This window comes from Mastigoproctus giganteus, chromosome 12 (genome assembly GCF_048544385.1).
Source record: "Mastigoproctus giganteus isolate SK-2022 chromosome 12, ASM4854438v1, whole genome shotgun sequence".
Taxonomy (NCBI): domain Eukaryota; kingdom Metazoa; phylum Arthropoda; class Arachnida; order Uropygi; family Thelyphonidae; genus Mastigoproctus; species Mastigoproctus giganteus.
Window position 1 is genome coordinate 125,814,440 of NC_143586.1, and position 27,694 is coordinate 125,842,133.

Genomic DNA, 27,694 nt, shown 5'->3' on the forward strand with positions numbered 1-27,694 from the left:
TTCAGGGCAGGGCACCAATTGTTTAAATTCCTTTTAGCTACAAAAAAATTTTTTTTTCATTATTAACGTAGGATTTTATCTAATTTTGCATTGTGGCTCAACTAACTAAAGTTGAGAATGCTGATGTGATCGCCATTCTAGTGCAGAAAATGGTGCCCCTCCTGTCATTTTTTTCTGGATCTGCCACTGGTTAGGCTTATCTTATTAAAATGAAAGGAGTCATAGAATTAAGCTGTGTGATTTTTTATTTCATTGTTCTTTAAGGGAGGAGAGATGGTAAATATAAATGAAGCTTTGGGTATATGCTTTCTACTTACCACTAACTGGAACAATTTTAGTAGAATAGCATCAGCAATGCTACTCACATTCTCAGAAGACATCACAGTGCATTATGATGTCTTCTGAGAATATCTGATGAAAACTAGAATTTGTTATAGATTTCAAAAAGCATTAATCACTAAAGACCTCCAGTAAGCAAAACTGTTCTGGATTGGTGTAAACCATTTTTATGTCTGTCACTACTCATAGTTAGTTCCTCTGCACAGAGACAAAATCATAAATTCTGTCTTTCCTTTCCTCCATAGAGGACAGAATTTGTAATTTTTTTTTTTTCCCTTGTACAAGATGTCAAGAGCTAAATGCCTGTCAGCTAAACAATTTCTCCAAGTGGAGGCATGCAGAGGAAATGTAGCATGTCCCACTCACACACACACCATTACAAACATTTAAATGGAATTGGGTGAGCATTGCAATGAGAAAGCATATGTACTGTGCCTTGCCCACAGTTATGTATGGAAGTGTACATTTGCTCAGTGACTAGCTGCAGAGCAACGTTAGTTAAATTTTACAATGTATTTTGGTAATAAGTTCTTATTTTTTACTGTATTAATACAAAAGTTAAATTTTATAGGTGGACGACAGGATGCATACAGAAATGCTTATGTCTATCAAATTCTATCAGAATGATTCTGAAGTCACTCAAGCTTGGGATGCTGTTCAAACTAATGTAAGTTAAGTAACTAATTATGTGCTACCTGTTTACTTTAAGTTGCACTTTCCAAAATTCAGCCACATTTTAGCTTATAGTATATGTGGATTTTTTTTTTTTTTTTTTTTTTCATCACATAACCATTGTGTTTTGTTGCTGGACAAAAGTAGTTGGCCCAGCTCCTTATGCCAGAGATATAATACTGTTCAAGGGTTATACCTGGACTGAGAAAAACAGTAAAAAGAAGGGAGTTGAATAACATTGGGTCACTTAATGACCCTATTCAAGTTATTTACAAACTTAAATAGGCATTTTGTATCTACATTAATACATCAAGAATTCTTTAGGGAAGGGGATGTGGTATTAGTTTCTCAAACTGTAATGGATAGCTAAATGATTTTGTGATAACTGAAAAGAAATTGTTGAAGCTAAACATAAAAAGAGTGTCTAATTATGAATGTCGCCTTGGATTCGACGTGCAAACGTATCTCCAATTCACAAAGAGGGATCAAAAGGTCATGTCTGCACCAAGAAAAATAATGGAGTTGCTGGTCAAAGAAGTAATGCAATTATACTGCAGTCACAGCATGGATATTTGTTCAGGGGCAATCTGATCATGATGCAAAAATATAATTTTGATACTATTGCATATAAAAACTGGAGTAATGCGGCATAAAGGGATAGTTTTAGTGGGAGAAGACAGAGGGTTGTTAATGGACACTGCTCTTCATGTTCTAATGTTATTAGAGGGATCCCTTTATTGATGAAGATTTGGCAGGGTGGTTAGGTCAGTGAGCTGAAAACCCGGCAGTTGAAGTTTAACATTCTCAGTGTACAGGATATGGGTAGCAGTAATTCCAAATTAACATAACTGTGTGGTACTGCACTCAGCATAATGAAAAAGGTCTAGAGGGATAATTGTGCAGTGCAGACAGGCGGCCAACACAGCTCATGGGATTTTGGCCCCATCTTGAGTTTACTGTATACAGGTTTTGGAGGCCTCACTTTAGGAACGATGTAGATCTGCAGTGCAGGGAACAAAAGTGTGCCCTTATTGCAGCACCTGTGAGGAGAGCTGACTGAGTAAGCTTAATGTCGATATCTTCCATTTGCTGCTGATGCATCAGGGGGCAGAAGTTTGCCTTCAGCCAGTGGGTTGTTGATTGTTGGAACAAACCTGCATCTGTTGTAGAAGTAGGTGGCTCGTGACTCTGATGTATAGGGGGTGCTGCTTCTTAAAGTTGCATTGGTTATAAGACATGTAGACATAGATGGTAATAATAATGGACACTTACCATTAACAGACAAGGGTAATCTCAAAATGTTATTTTAAAGTAAAATCCATTCTTTTGTTGAAAATGGATTAATAATTTTTTCATTCAATTTTGGTGCACTGCTCACTCCGCAGTTCCTTTGACTCGTTTTATCACCTCTAAAAAGTACATATTGGTAACCTGCCAACTAAGCATTGACTCAACCACTGGGGCAAGGTGAGTTGGTTTTTTTTTTTTTTTTTGGCTGATGCTCTAAAAGCTTGTGCAATAAAAATTATACTAATAACCAGAAGACAGCAATTGGAACATTTGGGTACCAGAATTCTGTGGGCCTGGGTATAAAAGAAGGCAGGGCTGCAAATATTGCTTCTCAAACATATCTGTAATTTATAATTGGGCACAAAGATGCTGGAACTCATTAGCAATGTTATGAACTGTTTTAAATGTTGTGTCAACATGAGTGGAAGCAGCCAACAATAGATACATTGTTGGGTAAATGAACTATACAGAGCTGGATAGGATCCATGTAGTAAGTTCCACACTGATTTGAATGTAAGTAGATTCTTAACTGTAATTTGGTCTTGATATGATACAATTATGGTTAGATTGTCTGCATTTTAATCAGTCAAATTTTCACTAAAATATAACATTTAATTAAGCCCTCAATATTTTAAGATATATATACACATACTTCTTCAAAAGAAAGGGGAACTATTTTGTCCAGCTTCTACAATAGTATACTGAATTGGTTGTAGTGTTGTGAACTCTACTTACTATTGCAATGCTTTAAAAAAAAAAAAAGTATTGCTTCGTATCTTTCTTTGTCATAAGTTAGACATTTAACTTTATCTATTTTTTAATTGTTTGAATGATTGGCACAACCTTGTGATAATTCAAGGAACAAATATTTTCATTATTTATTTTCTAGTTTCACTGTTGTGGAATGTCTGTTGACAAGGAACCTGGTTATCAAATCTGGACTCGAAAGAACAGTCACTTTGCTGGAGCATACAAGGTACCCTCAAGCTGTTGTAAGAGTTCGGATGCAGGACTGAAAGAAATGTGTCAGAAAAAGCCAACAGAAAATGATGCTTACCTTGAGGTAATGTGGATAATTTTTTTTTTTTTTTTTTTTGAAAAAAACTGATTAATTATAAGTAAAGCTAATGTTTCTCATTCGTAACATATAATAAGCTTCGATCCTGGTGTATTGGAAAATTTAGTCCTTTCTTAAAAGCAAGCAAGCCTGATGTGGCTGTTTTTACGCTGGGATCCTTGCAAAATGGAGATTGAGAAACTTATTAGGTGACTTTTTTTTTTTTTTTTTTAAGAATGCTTATTAAAATAAATATTTTCTTTTGGAGTAGCCCAAAGGGTTAAGGTCTTGTGCATGCCTTTTTAACATGGAAATGATTGTACAGTATTATAAAACATTTAATAAGATGCAAGCCGTAATATCTTCATATTTTCTTTCTCGGGGGGGGGGGGTTATATAAGGCAATGTGTGCATATATATATATATTTTTTTTTTTTTTTTGAGTGCAGCTGCACCATAGGATCATGTCCTACATTAACCTTCAGTTTGTGTATATAGTGCAGTCACAAGTAGGTTCCATTAATTTGTGTTCTTGTAGCATCAGCTCAATTCTGTGAAAATAAGTTTATCTCCAATAGTTTAGAATATAATGCACACCACACTGTTCACTTACTGCAATTTTTGTATTTCTTATTTAGGGATGTTTTGAAAAGTTAAAATACTTTGTAGAGAAGCATGCAAAAGTAGTTGGAGGAATTGGTGTAGGAATATCATGTCTTTTGGTGAGTAGTTCATATCAGTTGGTAGTATTGACTGGAATCATGTGATTAGGTTTTTAAATAATCAAAATATGATGTATAGGTTACAAAACCATTTTAGAGCCTTAAGTACTTCAATCAAAACTGCTACACATTATCTGAATGGAGGCATGTGATGCAAGCTTATGTAACATGAGGAAAAAAAAACAATTTCATACATCCAGTTCCTCCTTGAATTTATCTAAGCTATCAACTTCCACAACAACAGATGGAAGCTGGCTCTGGAAAATTTCAGCACATCTATTCTACAACTGTCTTTACTCAATCAGAATTCAGTGTGATCAACCCATTCAAGGCTTTATTAGTCTCCAGCTGCTGCAATTTGCAGAACTTAGTCTTTCGTGGTAAGAGGACCCTTTCTTTGTAGATGCTCAAGCCCAGAAGAGAAGTTAAACTAACTAGTCTGTAATTATTCGTGTCAGAGATACATTTGCATATCTCCAGTCCAAGGATGCTGTCGTAATTATGGTTACGGATTTGCCACGTCCTTTAATATAACTGGCTAGATCCCAGGTGTCTTTCTTATGTTTAACTTCAATAATTTCTGCTCCACTTTGTTTTCAGTTATTACAAAATGATCAAGCACCCTGTATTAGTTGGATAAACTTCCGGAATTTTCCTTGTGTGACTGTAGATGCAAAATACTCATTCAGATTATCAAGTGGACCAATCTGATTCATCCCTTTCCTTCTAGAGTTTATATAAGTAAAGAAGTACATGCTGATTTTCTTAGCATTCTTTGTGACTTGATTATAGGCTTCTGTGTCACCTGTGCATTTTTCTTCTCTGCCACGAGTCTCATTAGTTCATCTGACATCAATTTAGGCCTAAACCTTGAACAATAATTGGTATGAAAAGCCTAGTAGCATTCCACAATTGGTTTCTTTATCTGCAAATTCTTAATGCATGAATAATCACTGCTGATAACCAGAATAAGAGTATTACACTCTCTGGTTGTCTCTCAAACATGCTGCAGCAGAAAACAATCATCCAATAAATCCACAAGTCGTGCGAGTGACCCACCAAAGTTCCAGTCAATATCTGGGAAGTTAAAATCCCCCATTGTCTAATAATTTTATTTACTGACACATTCTATTTTGTTGTACTCATTAGGCTTATAACACACTCCTACTCTCATTTTTGCTTTCCCAGTACTTATGTCACTCTTGCAATTCCTTAAATTTTGTTTTTCTTAATTAATAAATAGCATAACACCCCTCCCTTTCTGTACACATTATACTCCCTAAATTCCAATTCTGCATTCCTAATATCTGTGTGACACCACATCTCTGATATCCCAACAATATTTGCCTTTCATGTATTGATGTACATGCACCTATTCTTAGTTACCCTAATATAGCCCATGTATTTATTTGTTTCATAATGACTCCCTCCAGGCCACTGACCATTCTAATAGAAGCAGTCAAGAATCACTTAACTTTTTAGTCTGAATTTTTCCAACACTCTTGCAGTCTCTCCTATTAACAAGCATAGACCACACTGAGAAAAATTCTACCCCATGAGCCTTGCACAAGGCTCTCATTATATACTCAGCATTGACCTATACTTGTTAAGTAATCTGCAGATCTCCTACTCTTAATGTCATTAGTGCCAATATCAACTTTTGCTCTTGGTCTTATTCCACCTATCCTTTTTATACAATATAGTCACCAATAATAAGACAAAGGATGCAGAAGAAAAACCCATTCATCCTTCTTGACTTTAGTATGAGAAATATAATTATTATTTTTTTTATATATATATATATTTCCCATAGACTGAAATGAGGCCAGACTTTTGATGTGGCTTTATACTCTTACTGCATGAAATATTTCAATGATAGGATACTTTGGTGCAGAAACAAATAACAGCCCTTGAATTGTGTTGGGATTAAAATGACACTATCATGGGAAAAACTTACATAGCATCAGCCAAACAAAAAAAAAAAAAGTCATCATAGTAAGGGGCTAAGCAGTGCCCATTGAATTTCATTCATAGACAGCAGTAATGGCAAGAAAGCAAGCTTATATAGAATCAGCAAAAAACCAGTTCACCTATCCTTTGTCAACTTGAATTTATGCCATTTAACAATCAGATCTCCCTGCAGAAATGAAGTTCTTCCTGGTAAGGGATACTTTGGTGCAGATCTACATTCTTCCTAAAATGAAACCTCCACACAGGAATAAATATGGGGGGGGGGGGGAGCCTAGCCATGGCCTCGTACAAAGGGATAAGGTGATTTATCCCTACTAGCAAAGTTTCTGTATATCATTGACAAAAGCTCATGAGTTGTCCTGGCAACATGTCTGCCCACATAAATCACCTCCGGTAACTTGCATTTATAAATGTTAGGCCACAGCTGACATTATACCTTCTTCAATATCATTGAAACCTGAAAAACTCCATTGATAACAACTCTTATCTTCTTCTTCCATTCCTTAATGTCACATTGATCCAGTTTGTATATCAGTCTGTTATGTGCAAGAGTATCAAAAGCCTTCCTGAAATCCAAGTATATGATGTGAAAGTGATTCTTGCACTGCTTCAATTGAGAAGCAGCCTGGAAAGCAAAGCAATGAAGATTTCCAGGACTGCTGGGAGTCATAGTGGAACAAGTAAATACATGGGCTATGTTAGGGTAACTAAGAGTAGAAAAAGGTGCATGTACACCAATGCTAGGAGTATAGTAAATAAATTTGATGAGCTTGAAGTGATAGTCAAGACACCAAAGGCAGATATTGTTGGGATATCAGAGATGTGGTGTCACACAGACATTGGGGACTACAATGTGTATAGGGAGGAGGGGTTATGCTGTTATCTAAGGAAGTGCATCCAATTGATGTTGGTGTGACATAAGCACTGGGAAAGGAAAAATGAGTAGGGGTGTGTGTGTGTTATAGGACTGATGAGTATAGTGGGCCAGTAAATCAGTGTCTTATAATGGTGGATTTTAATTTCCCAGAGATTTATTGAGTGATTCTACAGATAAAGGAACCACTAGGTGGGATTTACTCAAAGGGAAGGGTTTTTGCTTTCGTAAAGGTGACTAGAGTGGTCTAAGACAGTACATAAATTAAAAATGGGAAGTATTCAAAGAATTAACCTTGGAAGATACTAGGCTTTTCATACCAACTAAGAAATATTGTTCAAGATTTAGGCTTAAATGGATGTTAGATAAACTAATTAGGCATGGGATACCTATAAATTAACAGGTGAAACAGAAGCCTATGATAGATATAATTGCTAAAATAGACTCAAAGTTATAGTTACTACATTTTCCTTATGCTTGATCACAAGGTAAATGTTACAATAGATGTAAAAACAGCAAGGACTTCTTTACTTATATAAACTCTAGAAGAAAGGGGATGAATGAGTATTTTGAATCTTTGGACTCAGGGAAAGTCTCCACAAACAGGAGATCAAAGTGTGACCTGTTTAACTTATGTTCCAGGGAAAATAATGGAATTGCTGGTTAAAGAAACATTGGCTTAATGTCCAAGTTTGCAGATGATACAAAGGACAGCTGTGTGGTATTCCACTTAGGATGGTAGAAAATGAAAAAGACCTGGAAGTAATTGTGGAGTCAGATAAGAAGTATTGTCACTGATATACAGGAATTTTTCTAGTAGGGAAAAGGAAACGATTATCCCTTTGTATAAGACAATGGTGAGGATTGCTGTTATCAAGAAAGGCTTAAGTTCTGTAGATTGAAGTGTACAAGGCCTTTAATTGGTTGGGCAAACCAATTAAAGTGAATGGATGTTTGAATTTTTTTTTTTTTTTTGCTGTTGCTAGTTTATTTATTGAAAAGCCTTAAACCCAGTTTGGTGACACATTAAAAACATCATGTTAATTAACCTATTATATACAAAAACCAAGGGACAGACTTCTACTCCAACCTTACGTCAAACAGATGTGTTAAGGCTAAAGAAGCCACAGACCAAAATAACATGCACTTAAACCTACCTCTAAAAGGATGACTGAGAGACCATTAAGTTTGAAATGATCATGAATTTAATTATTGAGTATCCAGAGCTGGTGGAGCACAATCGACCACTTATGTATTTTAAAATTGCTTCATTTTTGTTAATTAGTCACATCTCTGTTTAACAAACTTCTTTATAGTGAATTTTTTTGAATTACATTTAAAATAGTTTTTGTAGAATGAATGGATTATGAGAGACAACTTTGTATGCATAGTTCTGGCCTTTAGGTAATTAGAAAGGGTGAAAGGGATTGCAGTTCCACAATGTTAGTGGTGTCCTTAAAACCTATGCTATCCAGTCAGAAGACTCGCAACACAGATAATAGCCTCTAGTCAACCTGTGTTGTGGTTCCTGTTTTTCAGAGAAGTGAGTGATCAACACCTTGCAGTAAATTTCTCATGTCCACATTGAGTGACAGTAGCAATGAGGCTTTCACTGTGAAGAAAATATAATGGCATACAAGCAATAATTAAAAAAAAAAACTGTATGCATTATATCTCCAAAAGAGCAGTCGTATGGGTTGGAGGAATTATCGAACCATGTTAAATATTCTGGAATTTTTTAACAACTTAGCACTAATGATTGACATCCTGCAAGAGCTCTCTTACCTTTTTCAAAGTTGCGGCATCACTATAGTAAAAGCATATAAATTATTCTAACTACCAATGCTATCACTAAAATTGAGAGATTTTAGCTTTGATTTGTTGGAGGAATTGAAAGAACTTTCATGTCTATGGCAAGACACTTTAACAAGTGAAATTCTCTCTTCAATTAAGAAAGCCAGAAATATCTTTGCAAGCTTTCAGCATAATGAATTATATTGTAGAATGTTTTGTGATATGGTAAATATTTCATGTTTTTATTTGCAATGTTAAAAAAAGTGCTAGATGGTTTTATGTGACTGCTTCGCTATTTTGATTTGTGTATTGTAAATTTAATTTCTGGAAGGCAAGTACACATCTATTGAAGTTGTGTCACCAAACTATTCTAAAAAGTTAGAATGCAAGATACTATGGTATCATTTTAAAGGGGGAGGCATGGTTACCAGGCTGACTCTAATCCCACTACTAGTGGGAAGCACCGATGACTTTACTTGCATGACAGATAAGATATACTCAGCAGGAATCCCCAAGGATGTGTGTTAAAATACAGGAGCAGTTACCATAACTACTGTCTAGTGCCGAATTGGATTGTGCAATAATTATCAAGTTGAACCTTTTAACAAAAGGCTACTGCAAAAAATTTATAAATTACAGTTTTCTCTTTGTTTTGTTTTAGGTTGCTGGCATGGGTCTTTCGTGTGCTCTTTTCTGGATGATAAAGTAGAGATTTCTTATTACCAAATTACTTAATGACTGATCTCCTATTCAAGCAGTACTGTTTCCATCAAAGTGCCTTGTTTACAGAGTATATCTGTTTCTATCTTTAATTTCAAAAGTATTATCTTCTAAAATAAACAGTTCCTTTACTTAGGAGCACAGTAAGTCAAAACTAACATATTGTTTTGAATTTCTGTACAGTTCTTAGAAACTTTAAAAATGTATATAAGATTTTTTTTTTTTTTTTTTTTAAAGCTAGTAACCCACAATAAAATCCTACAGCCATGTATTATAAGTTTAAATGTATAGATATCAAACCTGTATAAAATTATCTGTTGTACATGTGACAAGACAATTATATGTATAGAATGAAATCAACAGAATTTTATTTTCTGTTCAATGTGCTCAAAGCATATAAAATTTACACAAATTCAGAAAGTTGTTTGACACTATATAGTAAATTTGTAGTTAGTGTTACCTATATAAACACATGTTGAACTGCAACATTTCCTTTCAAATGTAGGCCTGACTTTCATCATAAAGACACCATGACTGTAAAATACTTTATGTAAATTTATTTATTACATCTTTGTCAAATAAAGATGAGTTCTGTAAGTAACTAATGTACATGCTTTTAATTACTCAAGGAAAGTAGAAGCACAATACTTTCATACATTATACCAAAATAATAACATGTATAAAAATGGCACAACACACAGATGTGTTACACAGAACTTCTTCAAATGACATCCAATCTTTGGTACATCTCACAAAAATATTCTCCAACACAAATTGTCATATTTACCCTGAGATAATAAGGCTAGTTTCTTGTTTTCATTCATACATTAGTAGAAGGCAGTGCACTTTTATCTTCAAGAACAGCCTACAAAAGTATGTAGAATAAAACTATCACTACATCTTAATAAGCAACTACTAGAGAAGCATTATAAAATTCACCTATGTAACTGCCCCAACACTAAAGATTTAAATAACAAGAATATACTTACTGAATCCACTTCTTTTGAAACTATTGCCATTTCATCAACCTACATAAATTAACAATAAGAGCTACAGTCTTACTAATTGTTCTCCCAGGAACAATACTTATGACAAACACAACTCAGATAAGAAGTGGACATCAAAAAGACTTCTCTATCTTTCAGTAATATATGATGTTGGAATAAAAGTTAAACAACTTGGTGCATTTTCAAAATTAATGCATGACTGAATAGAGAAAATAATTTTTTTTATATTTTAGCAAAAAATAGACTCATACAAAAACTGCTATTTATATTAAATCATAAAAATTTGGAGCTTTCAGAAGCAAAATCTTTCATCCATATCTCTAGCCATTTACAGTTCCAGAGCACAGGAACAGACAGTTGGACTCATCCCATTTCACATTCTTTGTCCTCATAGGTACTGCAGTGTTGATGATGAACTATAATGGGTGTTTTAAGCCTAGGGTTCCTCCTGTCTCCACCTCTGAGGTAAATTGGGAGAAGCTATTAAGACAATGGAGTGGACCATAGTGGTGCTAGCCAGAACAAATATCCTCTACATTTAAAAGTGATTTATTACGCAAAGAGACATCATGCTATGATTTTCTTTTATGTCAGAGGTGGAGACAGGAGGAACCCTAGGCTTAAAACACCCATTATAGGGCAGCAGAGGAATAGAGTCCAACCATTTGTTCCTGTGGCTACCACATACATGCCTTGCTGGGGAATGTTATGTGGGCGAGACAAAACAATGGCTCAAAGATCATCTGGAAGAAGCAGCATCAAATCTCCCCAGAGGATGCTGATTGAGCACATGGGTTCTACCGTAAATGGCTCGAGAGCCTACGTACCTATTCATCCGACAACAATATTATGGATGAACAGTTTTGCTTGACACGTTTCCAGTTCAGACCATGTGCCGACTGAACCACGTGTATAAGGAAGCTGATGCTCCAGATTTTTATTGTTTTTAATCCACTGTATTTTATCGCAAGGATTTCATCATAGTTTTAATGTTTTTTTTTTTTTTACAATGTACATAATTTAATATAATAGCAGTTTTCGTAAATATTTTAGTTACATTAAAATACTTATTTTCATGGTTGGTGTATGAGTCTATTTATTGCTAAAATTGCCCAACCTCAGAGGCCTTTTTCAGGATAGAGAAAATAATTATTACACTGAATGCACTTTTCTCCATTTAATAATTGGTGTGTGTATACTGTATATATATATATATAAAAAAAAAAGTTTACTAGCTTACCACAGGAAGAGGGTCACTATGCCTTTCTAAACTTTTCTCTTGCTTATATGATGAGACAGGAGAAATGTGCAGTGCGCAAATATAGTCTTCATATTCCACTTCTACCTTCCCACGTTTTTTTTTCAAACCAAACTGATTACGTCTGATTGCCTATAAAGAAAGCAGTAGGGACACTGAGTAGGTTTTTTTGACTTGTTTATCCCACACCATCTTACTGAAAATGCATTTGGATTAAATAATGATATTACCAATCTGTGCCTAAAAAAACCCCAAACTCAAGAAGGTATGTTATTCTGGCATTTGTAAATCAACAACCCCCATCATTACAATTTTATATCTCCTGTGTGAATGCAAGATGTCTAGTAGATCAATTGCAGTTCCTTTTTCATAATAGCCACAGCTCAGTATTTAATATGCAATAACATAATATTTGGCTCTGTTATCAGTGATTGTGTTCTAAACTGTAGTAAATAAGCAGCTCAAAGGTTCTAATCACATAGATTGGCATATTTTTGTATTTAGAAATAGTGACATCTTAATTTTCACAAGTAATACGATAACAGGCCTATGAGAGTAGCTCTCACATCTAGATAAGTTACACCTGCCAGTACATACTACTAATTTTCTTTGGTTGGAGACTGAGTACTCTAAAGAAAATGAAAACGCAAGGCTTTTTGGCCTCTCATGGTGCTGTTGTTGGTACTAATGATAAGAATATGAAACCTAACAATTTACAACAATGAGGGCCTGTAGTCTTTCCTTTTTGTTAACAGGAGAGGCTAATGCTGTGTTACCAACAATCTGATTTGAATGACAAAATAAGGTATCCCAGGGATGGCTGTAGTGGCATTAAAATTTGTCATACAACAAATTCTGAACTATTAACTCTGATCCCTTCTATCAGTTTATGGGTATGGTAATAATTATATCAATGAATTCTTTCCTATCGCAAAGATGTTTCCATAGGTATTGTTCATCCGAACTGCCATTCACAATTTATTTGGAATCTTCTAAAAATTATACAAGTCCAAACTATTACATTTTATGCAATACTCTATATTCAGGAGTAAAAGAAAATTTTATTTTTAAGAGTTTATTTGTCCATGATTGCACCCTTGCGTTTTACATCTCATATTAACCTCGTAAATATGATCATTTTTTTTTTTGGCTTAAGAGAGTTTAACAAGGTGAACTATTAGCATGACATAGATCTCCATCAGTGTTTTAATCAGCCTTTATATGGAATCAAAAAGAATACCATAAGAAAGTTTACATGAAAATTTGGGCTTTGCTTCAGTAAGGAGAAATGAAAGAATTGAAATCGATTATGGCCCAAAAGTCCAGCTTCTAATACTTACCTTAATCTTGGTACATGGAGTAAGAGGAACATATCCTTGCTGGGTTTCACAGTCTCGTTTCTGTTGTACCAGATCTGCTCCTACAACTTCCTTGAAGTGAGTGGTAAGATGCCGTCTCAAAAGAGTCTTTGTAGAGGGTATGTTAAGTAATGATGCAAGAAGCTCAGCATTAAAACGAGGCTCATAAACCTTTTGAAAAAAATACCAAGATATAAATTTAACATAATATATTCTCTTAAGCACACATTTCATAAAGAAAAATGTACAAAATTGACAATCATTTTTGGTAAACAAAGTATATTTCATCTTTATGAGAAAATTTAAAATAAAACAAGATTGCCCTTTACTGCTAAGTGCAAGTTTTGCATAATGCAGTTTTTTTTTTTTTAAGATGGGAATGGCCAACACTGCGGTAAGCTTTACTTATTTAAATTCCACATTAATGGAAATATGAGAAATCATGACAACTTAATATAATGTAGTGTAAATCAGCAAAACAAGTCCTTGATATTTTGTTGTTTCTTCTAAGCAAATATGTTTTAAGGCAAGCTGCTGAGTCCTGTTGAATTTCAGTTCGTCAGAAAAGGTAAGTGTCTCATTGCATGCAGACAACATTCATATGTCACTCTCTGATGGCTGACACAATACCTTTTGCTTTACATCAAACAATATCATATACGTTTCACTACAAATGTTAGTTTGGTTTTTTTTTTTTGTCCGCTACTGTAAATTTATTTTATAAATATTGATTCTGAGATCTTATGGCATGTAGCTTTGACTGACTTTTGATATTCAGTGATACACCAACTGTGTTGTGTTAAAATACTGAATCTTTCAGAGGCATCCGCCTCCTTTTTCAACAGTACATTTTTGATTGCAACACATCCTTAAATAATAGCAGCATTTTCCCTTCCCCCCATGCGAGTACTACAGCCTCCCCATAATCCACTGTCTTTATAGCATTCATATGGTCCTTGAACCAGCGCCTAGTTTCACCAACATAACACTACTACATTCTTTTGTTATGGGGTCCTTAACCCGGGACACCACAGCATGTCTAGCAATCCTGTAAGGCCCGGATAGTAGAGAATGTAAGCTGTAGCAACTGGTGTGAAAGGCTCTCTATGATACTCCACACCTCTAATGTATCTGTCCATAACCTTCTTGAGGTCTGCTGTGACTCATCTAATTTCCTCTTCTCTGTCCCCAGTGGGACCCAACCCTATTCTTATAATGGTTAGTTTGCCGAACTATAATGAGTGTATTGGCCTCAGCACATAGGCTTCCTATAAACCAATACATCGAGAAACAGGAGGGTACCATCCACTTCCACCTCCATGGTAAACGTGTCATTGACATACCGTTTCCAATTCTTCCATAGCCAAATTTGCTACAATGGCACTTATGGGAGAACCTACTGCCGCCCCATGAACCTGCTTATACATAACATCCTGAAATACCATAGTGGTGCTGGACAGACAAAGTTCTACATTAATGAGAGTTCTGATACTTAAGGTATCATCTTTCTCTAGGGCCATTCTTACACATCATACTCCATGTTCAATGGGAATGCATTAAAACAGAGACACTACATCAAACGATATCATAGTCTCACAGTCTTCTATATTCTGTTCCTTTACAAATGTCACAAAGTCCTTAATAGTAAAGATGGAACATTCAACTTGGCTAAACATCTGGATAAAGCATGGGTAGGACTACCAATAAAAGATACGATCGGTCTGAGTGGGACCTCCTCTTTATGTGTTTTTGGAAGACCGTAGAATCTGAGTTGCTGACATCCTGTTGCATGTAAAGTCCAGAACACCTCCTTAGTAATTTTTCCCGCTTTCAGTGCCAAAGTTGTAACATCCTATTAACCTGTCTTTCTAAGCCGACTAACTCTATATGTGGAACTATCCTGTAGAAGATCGAAGGCTTTTTTTTTTTTTTTTGAAATATTCCTCTTTATCCATTATCACAGTTCATCTGCCTTTATCAGCGGGCAACACTACGATTTCTGACTCAAAACCGCCTAAGTTCTTATACGTATTTCATCGGCGATTGCCCTTTTGATACCTATGGGTGGTTTGGGAGGTATCAAAGCAAATTTAGTCCCTGCTCACCACTCAAACTGTGTATAAATTTGCTGGTACTATTATTACGTTCAACTGCAGATTCCTCTAGTAATTTACTAAACTTCCTTAGTCTATAGGTATCTGATATTCTTGATTCTTTGTCAAAAACCAACCTCATTATAAGTGCTGAATGTACCGAAGTTACACTACTATTAATGTATCCCAGGCACATCTCAAATCATCATGTAATTTTCGAATCCAAATATTCAATATCTTCTTCTGATACCATTTAGCAGCCTATAACAATCGGTCATCTTCAAACGGTACCTTAATCCGAAACCCACGTGGTATAAGTCCATATGCGTTGCAATAAGGAATGACCATAAGTACTAACTATATCTTCAAATAGGCCTATGAGGTTAGGAGAATTCATATTCACATGTAATTATATTGATGTGTTGTATTAAAATAAAATCTTAGCGATGAGGTACTTAGTTTCCTCGATAGCATTTCCCCGTTCATTCAGTTTACCTTGGATGTGGAAGTGGATGGTACCCTCCCATTTCTCGATGTATTGGTCTATAGGAAGCCTATGTGTCGAGGCCAATACACTCATTATAGTTCAGCACAAACAAACCAACATAAGGATTGAGTCACAGCAGACCTCAAGAAATGCGGCTACCACCAGAAGGTCATGGACATTAGAGGTGTGGAGTATCATACAGAGCGTTTAGGCGGGTGGGTAAAGTGCTTGCCTGGCAACCCAAAGGTTGTGGGTTCGATTCCCGCCTCAGGCTTGGATCAAAGTACTGCAAAAACCTTGGGAGGTGGCCACAGAAGCCTATGCACCAACAACTACTTAAAAAAAAAAAAAACTGAGCGTTTAGCATGAGTATTACGGGATTGCCAGACATGCTGTGTGCAGCTTCCGGGACGGAAGTTGCACACAGTGGTGTCCCAGGTTAAGGACCCCATAACAAAAGAATGGGGCAGTGTATGAGATTAAGTGCCCGGATTATGGGGAGTGTTATGTTGATGAAACTAGGCGCCGGTTCAAGGATTGTCTGGGGGAGCATATGAATGCTATAAAGACCGCAGATTATGGGAGTCTGCTGTGGCAGAACATTTTTGGGAGAAGCGTCACTTGGATTTTGGGACCGCAAATGGCTTGAGAGCTTACAAATTTGTTCATCTGAGAACAATACCATTAACAGAGATAGGGGAGTTTGTATGCATCCCCCGCCTTGAGGCTCACATGCGTACTAGAACCGGTCATCTCGTCCGAGTACTAGTACTCGGACGAGATGACCGGTTCTAGTACGCATGGGTGGAATACCGCCCATGAGCCGTGAACCCGCTATTATTTAAGGACATGTTGCAATCAAAAATGTATTGTTGAGAAAGGAGGCGGATGCCTCTGAAATCTTCGATATCTGGTATTTTAACACAACACGGTTGGTGTATCAATATAATTACTTGTGAATATGAATTCTCCCAACCTCATAGGCCTATTTGAAGATAGAGAAAACTAGTAGCCCGTGTTAATTTATGTCAAAAAACATGAAAGGAGACCAGATGAAATATATTTTTGTCTCTGTACAACCACAAAAATGATAAATTTACTTGTGGATTTTTTTTTTATAAAAAGCCAAAACAATTTTATAGGTTATAAGAACCTACAGTAATTATTACCATGCATGGGTTGAAAGTTGAGAATACAGTAGAAGATATTTGTTAACCTTAGACTTCCAATTTTCACGTAATAAATGAGGGGGGGAAGCAAAGTCACAGATGTGGGAACAATATTCCACTCATTTGAATTTTCTACAAAGCAAGTAGAGGTTAGGGTAATCTCTAATAGAGAGATATGGTATTCAAGAAGTTAAACTTGTTTGTGCAGGACAAGGTTTCTCAAAGTGGAATGCAATATGCTATCATCAGAAAAACTACAATGCTGGATTAGGCTGCTTTTCAGAAGGAATGGGGACAAATTTGACTTGAGACTTACTGGAAGAAATAAAAAGCAACCTTGCTTTGTATTAGGTTTCCAAATAATATACGTTTTAGACAGTCTTCCAGTAACAATGAAAATACAACGGGTAAAAGATTAATAATCATATACTGTTTACTGAACGATGAAGACAAACTTATATGGTATCAAATTAAAAAAAAAAAATTTTCTTTACTTACCATTAAAGCACCATGTACTCCACTACCCCTCAGGTTCGGGGCATATTCAGATAAGTCAACAGTTCTTAACCATTCCATTACTCTGTGATTTGTCCATAAAGCCACATCTTCAGGAGAATAGTTTTTAATCTATAATGCAAATTAAAATCACATGATTAATCTTGCATGAACCATACTTGTTTTAATTTAATAAAAGGAAGAAGATCACATATACTTTCAGCTCTATTAAGACTAGCTATGAAGTGATTAGCCTCAACTCCGTGCTCTTCCAGGGCATGTATTGGGGCTCATCGGTTATGTGTATATATGTTTCATTTCCTTTTTATCTTTTGTACTTTATTACGAAATTCAATACTAAAATTTCTTTAATCCATTTCATGGTGGGTTTCTGTGCAGGATGCATATGATCTGAGGTGTGCTCTTAAACATTACATAGGATCATTGTTAAAAATGAAATCACAGGGTAGACACCCTTGAAGGGATTAAAATGGGGGCCGAGCTCATACTTGTGGGAAAGGGTATGTCTGCCAGGGCAAAGGTTGATGATACTGTAGAGTAGATCTACAGAGTTACTTAACAAGTCAATGTTGAAAAAAAAGCTGAGTTTCAATTCAACCCTGGAGAAACTGTGCAAGGTCTATGGGGTAGAATTTTTTTTTCAGCGTGGTCTGTGCTTGTTAACAGGCTTCTGCAGGAATATTTATGTTAGGTGGGTTGGGGTTCACAGACTAACAGGAGGCAGAGGTGCATGTATACTTGCATCTACACCACCAATGCTAGGAGTATAGTAGACAAATTTGAAGTCCTGGTCAACACATCTAAGGCAGATATTGATGGAATATCAGTGACTTGATGTCACACAGAAAGGATAGACAGGAAGTGCTTCCAATTGACATGGGTCAATAATCAGAGAATGTATTATAATGGGGGATTTGAACTTGTGAGTTTTCTACAGCAGCATGTTCGAGAGGCAACCAGAGGGAGTAACATTCTTGATCTGATTAATCATGCATTACGAATTTGTAGATAAAGGAATTACAATGCACTGAGGTGGGATTTACTTAAAGATGTAACTACCATGAGGGGGTAGAGGGAAGGGTTATTGCTTTCGTAAAGGTGACTATGACAGTTTTTAAATTCTGTACAGTGGGAGCAAGAGATGATGTTACCAATGGGAAAAATTCAAATAATTAATCTTGAAAGCTACTACACTTTTCATACAAACTAAAAAATACTGTTCAAAGTTAAGGCCTAAATGGATATCAGATGAACTAATGAGACTCGTGACACAGAGGTCTATGGTAGATATAAGCTAGTCTGTAATCAAGTCACAAAGTAGGTTAGGAAGATTAAGAGAAATCTTTGCCAGGGGATGAATCAGATTGGTCTAGTTGATACAACAGTTTGACTACACAATACTGACAAACTGAATCTATATTCACAAATGAGGAATTCTATACAGAAGTGAAGGACAGAAGCTTATTAAACTCTAAACAGAGAGCTAAATGATTTTGTAATAAATGAGAGCGAAGTGGAGGATGCATATGATCCAAGAAAGCAAGCTTATACAGCATCAGCCAAAAAAAAATAAATAACTTACCGTCCACTTCTTCCTTCAATTTATTTAAGCTATCAACTACTCGCACATCTCTTCTACAACTGTCTTTCCTCAGTTTATGCCCCCTCAGGTTTCTAATCTGAGGAATAATCCCATCAGCACTGAGAGCCTGCTCAAACCATTCAAGGCCTTATATACCTCACAGGTGCCTAGTCTTCAGATGTTGAAATTTGCAGAACTTAAAGCATTTGTTGCCGTTCTACACCCTTCCTAAAATGAGGCCACCATACTTGTATGCAGGGTGTGGCCTGCCCGTGTTTCTTAACTAATAGCGTAAATCCCTCCTATTCTTCCTGTACACCACGTCTCTGATATCTCAACAACATCTACCTTTGATGTTTTGACCAACACCTCAAATTCCTAGCATTGGCATACACACAACTATACATGCACCTGTTCCTATTCTTAGCTACTCTAACACAGCCCATGAACTTGTACCACAATGACTCCCCTGCATCTTGTTTTCCAGGCTGCTGCTCATTCCAATAGAAGCAGTGCAAGAATCACTTTCACCTCTGCAGTGGCTACTGTTAATCTATTAGTCTGTGTTTTCTGGCCCACCTAACACTGCCTCAATAGCATCAGCAAACATTCTTGCACCCTTTCTATTTAAGTGTATCCCATCCCTATAGAAGCAGTCTCTCCTGTTAAAAAGCACAGACCAGGCTGAGAAAAATTCTACCCCTTGAGCCTTGCACAATCTCTCCAGTGCCAAATTGATTGACAAGGCTCTCATCATATACTCCTTCCTATCATGTCTGGCCAGAATTCCAGAGACTTTAAAATTCAAACCAAATTCATGGCTTTTTTTCAGCAGTGACCTGTGCTTTAAGTAATTCCACCAGTCTCCTGCTCTTAATATCATTAATGCCAACTTGTACAACAATATCACCTTTTGTGCCCTTAAAAGATGATATTTACTCTACAGCATCATCAACCTTTGCCCCCTGACAGACATGTCTTGTTCCACCTATCCTTTTCTGCACAATAGAGTCACCGATAACTACTAGTTCCTTGGGGGTTGCCACTGAGAGCTTGATGGGCCCCTCAATTTAGATCTTTCGAGAGCATCCACCCTGTCCTTTCAAGCTCTCATATAGGCCCATAACAACACTGAGCCGTTTTCCTCACACTTCTTACATCGTGCACATACAAAGACATTTCACAAATATCAAACGATGCAGTATGTTTTAAAAGGCTCTGATTCAGAGGATAACTGCCCCCCTCTGTTCTTCCCTGACCTTGAGCCTTTTGATTTTATTTCAATACAAAATTATAACCCTAAACTTATATCCCAATGCAGTTATAACACTATATATATATATTTTTTTTCAGTATAAAGTTATATGTTATGTTTGTAAAATCTAAGTTGTTATATGTATTTAGTTAAAAAAGTACAATTTAATTGACAATCAAGATTAATAATACTATACCATGCTACGTGTTACATTATATCGTATAACAATGGCAGCAAGTTACGAACGGTAAATCTACGGACACTAAGTATTAATTTACTTTCAAAATAAACCAAGGAGCTTTACTAGGTCTATGAGCTACTTACAGAAAATAATTTAATAAAATGGCTAAATATAAATAAATGTGATGTACTGATAGCAGTTGAATTTTGTGTTGGTATATACAGCTATGCTACTGCTACAAACATTGGGTCTTTTGTATTAAGTTACACAATCATCATTATATCGCTTTGTTATAGGATGAAGTCAGTGCATGTCTATATAAACTTTGTACATTCATTGATATTATCAAGGATGGGTTGTAACTGTGCATTGTGCATCGAAGAAATACATGTGATAATACCAGCTGTCAAAATGTTTATATATGCCTCTTCTGACTGACATCAATTAACTTGTAGAAATTTTTAAATAGCATCGTGCATCATTTTATATTTCTTTCTATAGGCCAATCTTGGAGGAGTCTGGGTATGAGAGTTGCCTGTGTGGACGAAGGTCTTTGACGCTCTTCGAACAGAGAAGTTTTTCCTGATTTATTAGCTTAAATTGTCATATTAACTTATCTCTAGAGTAGCTTTATATTCCTAGTTACGATACTTAGTTTAAAGTTTAACTTAGACAGAGATTTTGTAGGTATTACTTGGTAACGGTATCAAATCCACATGTTACAAATTGAACGAGAGGTCTTTTTTTTTTAACCAAATTTAGTCGATTTATTAACCAATTGTTATATTAAATTATCTTCTATAAGTAGATTATAGACCTAGTCAGGATCCTTAGTTTATTCTAAATTGAGATAGCGAGATTTGGAAGCTAATCAATACTTACGCGTCCATAGAAGTACCGTTCGTGAATTCCCGCCATTTTTACACGATAGCATAACCTTAGTGTAGTATAGTGCATAATATAATATTGTCAATTAATCAGTAAATCTATTAATCTTGATAAACTTTATTGTCAATTAAATTGTACTTTTAATTCTATATATAACGACTTAATCGTAACAAATAATTAATACATAACTATAGTGGCACACATGATACGGAAGTTATATAAAGGGAACTCGTAGAAAACACTAGATACCGAAAAAATAAATATAGCGTTATAACTGTTTTGGGATATAACTTAAGGATTTAATTTTGTTTTGAAATTTTATTGAATTAAATTGGAATCATGACTCAGAGCAGCAAAGCAAAAGGCTCAAGCTAATGGGAGTGCTGTGGTTCAGGGGGGGCAGTTGCCCTCTGAATCACAGGCTTATAAAATGCACTGTTTGCGGAGCAGTCGGGTACGGGACATGATACTGCCAAGGGGGGATGTCTTTGTGTGTGCACGATGTAAGGAGTGCAAGGAAATCAGGCAACAACTCAGCTTTGTTATGGGCCTATATGAGAGCTTGACGGAAATAAATTGAGGGGCCCATCAAGCTCTCAGCCGCCCACATCAACGCCAGAGCTTGCACTTGGTCATCAGGCAACACAGAGGCAGCCCCCTAGGCAGAATGCGCTGGTCCCACAGGAACTAGTAGTTGTTGGTGACTCTATTGTCAGGGAAGCGGGGAACATACTTTGCAAAAAGGATAGGTGGAATAGGACCAGAGTATGTCTGCCAGGGGCAAAGGTTGATGACGTTGTAGAGCGGATATCATCTTTTAAGGGCACAAAAGGTGATTAGTTGTACACATTGGCACTAATGATATTAAGAGTAGGAGACCGGCGGAATTACTTAGCAAGTACAGGTCACTGTTGAAAAAAAAAGCGGTGAATTATGGTTGAATTTGAAAGTGTCTGCAATTCTGCCCAGACACGATAGGAGGGAGTATATGATGAGAGCCTTGTCGATCAATTCGGCCCTGGAGGGATTGTGCAAGGCTCAAGGGGTAGAATTTTTTTCAGCCTGGACTGTACTTGTTAACAGGAGAGATTGCTTCTACAGGGATGGGATACACTTAAATAGAAAGGGTGCAAGAATTTTTGCTGATGCTGTTGAGGCAGAGTTAGGTGGGTCGGAAAACTGCTAGTTGGGGGGGATACAAGGACTAATAGATTAACAGTAGCCACTGGCAGAGGTGGAAGTGATTCTTGCACTGCTTCTATTGAAATGAGCAGAAGCCTGAAAAACAAGATGCAGGATATTTCAGAGACTGCTGGGAGTCATTGCGGTACAAGTAAACACATGGGTTGTATAGGGTAGCCAAGAATAGAAACAGGTGCATGTATACCTGCGTGTACACCAATGCTAGGAGTTTGGTAAATGAATTTGCGGTATTGCTCAAAACATCAAAGGCAGATATTGTTGGGATATCAGAGACGTGGTGTCACACAGATATAAGGAATGCGGAACTGGAATTTGGGGAATACAATGTGTATAGAAAGGATAGACAGGACAGGAGGGGAGGAGGGGTTATGCTATTAGTTAAGAAACACACAAAGTCCAAGGAAGTGAAGCCAGTCGACATCAATGGACAGAGCAGTGTCGAGTCAGTTTGGTGTGACATAAGCATAGGGAACTCAAAATTGAGAGTAGGAGTGTGCTATAGGCCTATTGACTCTGAAGAGTATAATAAGATATTGTACAGGGAAATAGAGTGGGCCAGTATATCAGAGAGTCTTATAATGGGGGATTTTAATTTCCCAGATATTGACTGGAATTTGTGGGTTGGTCACCCGCACACTAGCAAGGCTTTTGTGGATTTATTGGATGATTGTTTTCTACATCAGCATGTTCGTGAGGCAACAAGAGGGAGCAATACTCTTGATCTGATTATCAGTAGTGATTCTTCATGCATTAAGAATCTGCAGATAAATGAACCACTAGGTGGCAGTGATCACAGTGTGTTGAAGTGGGATTTACTCAAGGAGGTAACTACCATCAGAGGTAAAGGGAAGGGTTTTTGTTTTCGTAAAGGCGACTATGATGGTCTGAGACAGTATTTAAATTCTATACAGTGGGACCAACTGATGATGTTACCAACAGCAAACTCAAAATGGGAAGCATTCAAGGAACTAATCTTGGAGGCTACCAGGCTTTACATACCAACTAAGAAATATTGTTGAAGGTTTAGGCCTAAATGGTTGTCAGATGAACTAATGAGACATGTGGCAGAGAAGAAAAATGCATGGGATACATACAAATTAATGGGGGACATGGAAGCCTATGATAGATATAAGTTGGTCTATAACCAAGTCACAAAGGAGATTAGGCAGGCAAAGGCAGACTACGAAAAATCCTTGGCAAAGGATGCAAAGAAAAACAGAAAAGAGTTCTTTACCTATTTAAACTCAAGAAGGAAAGGGATGAATCAGATTGGTCCACTGGATATTGATGGTTCAACAGTTGAGGATCCTGCTCAGGTGGCTAACAATCTAAACGAGTATTTTGCATCTACATTCACGCATGAGGAGTTATTCAGGAAGGAGAATGATGTAGGTAAAGTAAACATTGGCAGTGAGCTGGATGATTTTGTAATAACTGAGAGGAAAGTGGAGGAGAGATTGTTGAGGATAAACATAAAAAAGGCACCTGGGGTGGATGGGATCTATCCAGTTATATTAAAGGAGGCAGCAAAGGAAGTAAGCAAACCCCTAGAGCTTCTTTGGACTCAGGGGAGGTACCCATAGACTGGAGATGTGCAAATGTAACCCCAATTCACAAAGGAGGATCAAAGGCTGACACAAGTAATTATAGACCTGTTAGTTTAACTTCTGTTCCAGGTAAATTAATGGAGGCACTGGTTAAAGAACACTGCAGGATCATCTAGACAAGAATTCAGTTATAGCTCAGACGCAGCATGGTTTTGTTAAGGGCAGATCTTGCCTGACCAATTTGATTGGATACTATGATGTAGTCACAAAGAACTGGATGCAGGGAATAACTTTGATATTATATATTTGGATCTTAGAAAGGCTTTTGATACTGTTGCACATGGAAGACTGCTGCACAAATTGGAGCAGTGTGGCATTGGAGGCAAATTGCTGCTATGGATTAGGGGATGGTTCAGTGGCAGAAGACAGAGAGTGGTAATCAATGGACACTGCTCAACGTGGACTAATGTTATTAGTGGAGTTCTTCAGGGTTCAGTGTTGGGTCCGTTGTTGTTTTCGGTGTTTATGAATGATATTGATGATGGGATATCAAGTTTAATGTCCAAGTTTGCAGATGATACAAAGGTTGGCAGGGTTGTTAAGGACACTACTGACGCTATGCTGCTGCAACAGGATCTGGAAAGGTTGAACAGATGGGCTGAGAGGTGGCAAATGAAGTTTAACATTGACAAATGTTAAGTACTACATATGGGAAACAGTAATCCCAGAGCAACGTATCAACTCTCCGGTACTACACTGACAGTGGTGGTGAATGAAAAGGACCTGGGGGTAATTGTGCAGGCAGATATGAAGTTCTCTGAGCAGTGCAGACGAGCTGCAAGAGTAGCTCATGGTGTCTTGTCAATGATATACAGGAATTTTTCTAGCAGGGATAAGGAGGTGATTATTCCCTTGTATAAGGCAATGGTTAGGCCACATCTTGAGTACTGTATACAGGTCTGGCGGCCCCCAGACCGTATACAGGTCTGGAGGCCTCATTTCAAGAAGGATTTGGTTATTTGGTTTTTAGAAGCATTAGCAACTAAGGCCATATTGTGCCGGTGCGGTGGTCATTCCCTGACCTTTCCGCATGCTCCGCATTTGGTGGTGATGGGCTCGAACCCCGGTCTAATCAAGAAGCGTGTGCTATGCATTGCTGCTCCTTCCCACCTGGCTACGGAGGCGCTTTTTCAAGAAGGATGTAGAGCTGCTGGAACGGGTACAGAAAAGGGCAACAAGATTAGTGAATGGAACAAAGGGTTGCTCTTACGAAGAAAGGCTTAAGTTTTGCAAATTACAGAGTCTGGAGACTAGGCACCGGCGAGGTGATCTGATAGAGGTGTATAAGGCTTTGAATGGTTTGAGCATGCTCAATGCCAATGGGATTCTTCAACTTGCTCAGAATAATCAGCTCAGAGGGCATAAATTCAAATTGAGGAAGGACGGATGTCGGATAGATGTGCGGTGGTTGGTTGGTGGAACCGACTTCCATCACTTGTTGTTGAAGTTGATAGGTTAAACAAATTTAAGGCTCAACTGGACAGGTATTTCGAGCAAACGGAGGGGTGAAATGGGAGTGGTGTGTTTTTTTTTTTTTTTTTTTGGCTGATGCTGAATAAGCTTGCTTTCTTGCATCATATGCCTCTACTAATGCTAATGCTAATCTTCAAGGGAAGATTAGCATTAGCATTGGGGATTAAAAAATTCTATTTGTGACATAGGAGAAAATATTGCTTCAAATTGACATTCTTGTCATTTTATTGGATTATTTTAATAACAAGGAAATATTTATGTTGCTGTAAATTTACATTTTAAGAATTGTTTTTCTGCAGAACATAACAAATCTATCAATTCTGATTGCCACTTCCATTTTCTTCATCCAATGGTGATTTGGATGAATTAACCATAATAATATGGTCTTCCAAAGGGTCTATAATTTTCTGATTTCAAAACTAAAAGTAGACCAGTGCTTCTCAAACTTTTTGGATCACCGCCTCCCTAAAAAAAGCCCTCACCAGGGCTTTTTTTCAACCACCAATATAAAGTGAAGCTAAATAATTGAAATGAATATCTGTTTGCCTCCAAAAACGTAAATGCAGCCCTGCATGTGTGTGTGTGTGAATTATAAAGAAAACTAGTTACTGCACTTTATTCCTTCTTCAAAAAAATTACAACTACATAAATTAAGTCATGATATTAATTATATTTAATTTGATGGAGATTTATTAGCTTATCAATATTAGGTTTAATATCTGTAAGTAGAAGTCATAAATTGCCACGTTTAACAACATCCAGACAATTTCTTTGTTTTGTCAGCAATTGAGATACAGCACTGAAACCGGTTTTGACTAGATATGATGTTGGAAAAGAAATAAGTGATTTTCTTTTGTAACCAAAATTCCTGATATAAATTTTGGCTTCAGCTTCATTTTGTAACTCAATCAATTCTTCTTCTACAAAACGTTCACCATCGTCATTATTTAAAAAAGGATTTATAGCCACTCTGGAATTTTCAAATTAAGATCTTCGAACCTTTCCTGCATATCTCTGTACAACATTTCTAGATGATTACAAAAAGTTAGAGTTTCATCAGCTATTTTTTCTTTATTTCCAACAGATTTGGAAATTGATACAATTCATCCCATCCTATGTTGCGCACAAATGCCGAAATTTGAGTTTTTGCCTTAATAAGAGTTACATCCGAGAAGTCCGACAAAGAATGACAGCAGAAAGAGAAGCATACTGGAACCAAGTGGCAGACGATCTTGAAGTGGTGGCATCCAAGAACGAGTACCGCACTCTCTACCGCACCCTCAGATGTCTGAGTGGAAAGACCAAATTGACTAGTGACAACATCAAGAATGCTGATGGGACCTTCGTGCGATCACCATCCGAACGCCTGCAACGGTGGAGTGAATTCTTCAAAGCTTTGTATAATCACGACCCACCTCAGGGACCGCCAGCAACAGCACTCTCGATCGACCCCCCTGAGGTCTCCATGGTCAATGTTGAGCCTACAGTAGAAGAAGTGAAAGCAGCCATACAACCCCTGAAGAATGGCAGGGCACCAGGAGTGGACCAAGTCACCACAGAAGCGATCAAAGCCGGGGGAGATGTACTGCTTCACCGACTACACTCGCTCCTCAAAACCATCTGGTGCACTGAACAAATTCCGCTAACATGGAGGAAAGCCATTATCGTACCGATCCACAAGAAAGGTGATAACCGGGACTGCAAGAACTACCGTGGCATCAGCCTCCTTTCCATCATCGGAAAGGTCTTTATGAAGATCATCCAGTCAAGACTGCAAAAACATCGCGAGCAAACCAGTCGAGAAGAACAGGCAGGATTTAGACCCGGGCGAGGATGCTGTGATCAAATCTTTGCCATTCGTCAGCTGATGGAGGAGAGGATCCGGTGTGGACAGCGAACCGTCATTGTTTTCATTGACTTTAAGTCTGCTTTCGACTGTGTCCACCGGCCTGCCTTATGGAAACTACTAGAGGTTGAACATGTACCTCGAAAAGTCATCACACTCCTCCAAACTGCATACAACGGTTTAACCAGCCAGGTGCGCATCCAGAACGATTTATCTGAGGAATTTACCATCCAAACTGGAGTCCGCCAAGGGGATGTAGCCTCCCCGTTGCTTTTCAACATCGTGGTCGACGCCATTATGAGGCAAGCATTCAGAAACAGACAGGGCATACA

The 27,694-nt window shown here is 37.2% G+C and overlaps 2 protein-coding genes across 8 annotated transcripts in view; one reads left to right on the forward strand and one right to left on the reverse strand.

Annotated features, from left to right (window-relative positions):
• Tsp74F (Tetraspanin 74F) overlaps positions 1–9,466 on the forward strand; it is a 124,848-nt gene extending 115,382 nt beyond the window's left edge. For all 5 annotated transcript variants that reach the window (XM_090386340.1, XM_090386337.1, XM_090386338.1 and 2 more), the window contains 4 exons: positions 911–1,006; positions 3,191–3,364; positions 3,997–4,080; positions 9,381–9,466. In XM_090386340.1, the coding sequence (XP_090242466.1) occupies positions 911–1,006; positions 3,191–3,364; positions 3,997–4,080; positions 9,381–9,428 (402 nt within the window). In that variant the 3' untranslated portion in view covers positions 9,429–9,466. The remainder of the gene's footprint in view (positions 1–910; positions 1,007–3,190; positions 3,365–3,996; positions 4,081–9,380) is intronic.
• A 694-nt stretch (positions 9,467–10,160) lies between these two features.
• The window catches only part of LOC150077402 (liprin-beta-1-like), a 400,264-nt gene continuing 382,730 nt past the window's right edge, over positions 10,161–27,694 (reverse strand). For 2 of the 3 annotated variants that reach the window (XM_090386092.1, XM_090386090.1), the window contains exons 16-20: positions 17,310–17,438; positions 13,045–13,233; positions 11,687–11,836; positions 10,429–10,467; positions 10,161–10,304 (exon numbers count right to left, since the gene is read on the reverse strand). In XM_090386092.1, coding sequence (XP_090242218.1) covers positions 10,260–10,304; positions 10,429–10,467; positions 11,687–11,836; positions 13,045–13,233; positions 17,310–17,438 — 552 coding nt within the window. In that variant the 3' untranslated portion in view covers positions 10,161–10,259. The remainder of the gene's footprint in view (positions 10,305–10,428; positions 10,468–11,686; positions 11,837–13,044; positions 13,234–17,309; positions 17,439–27,694) is intronic. The other variant, XM_090386091.1, reaches the window with a different exon arrangement.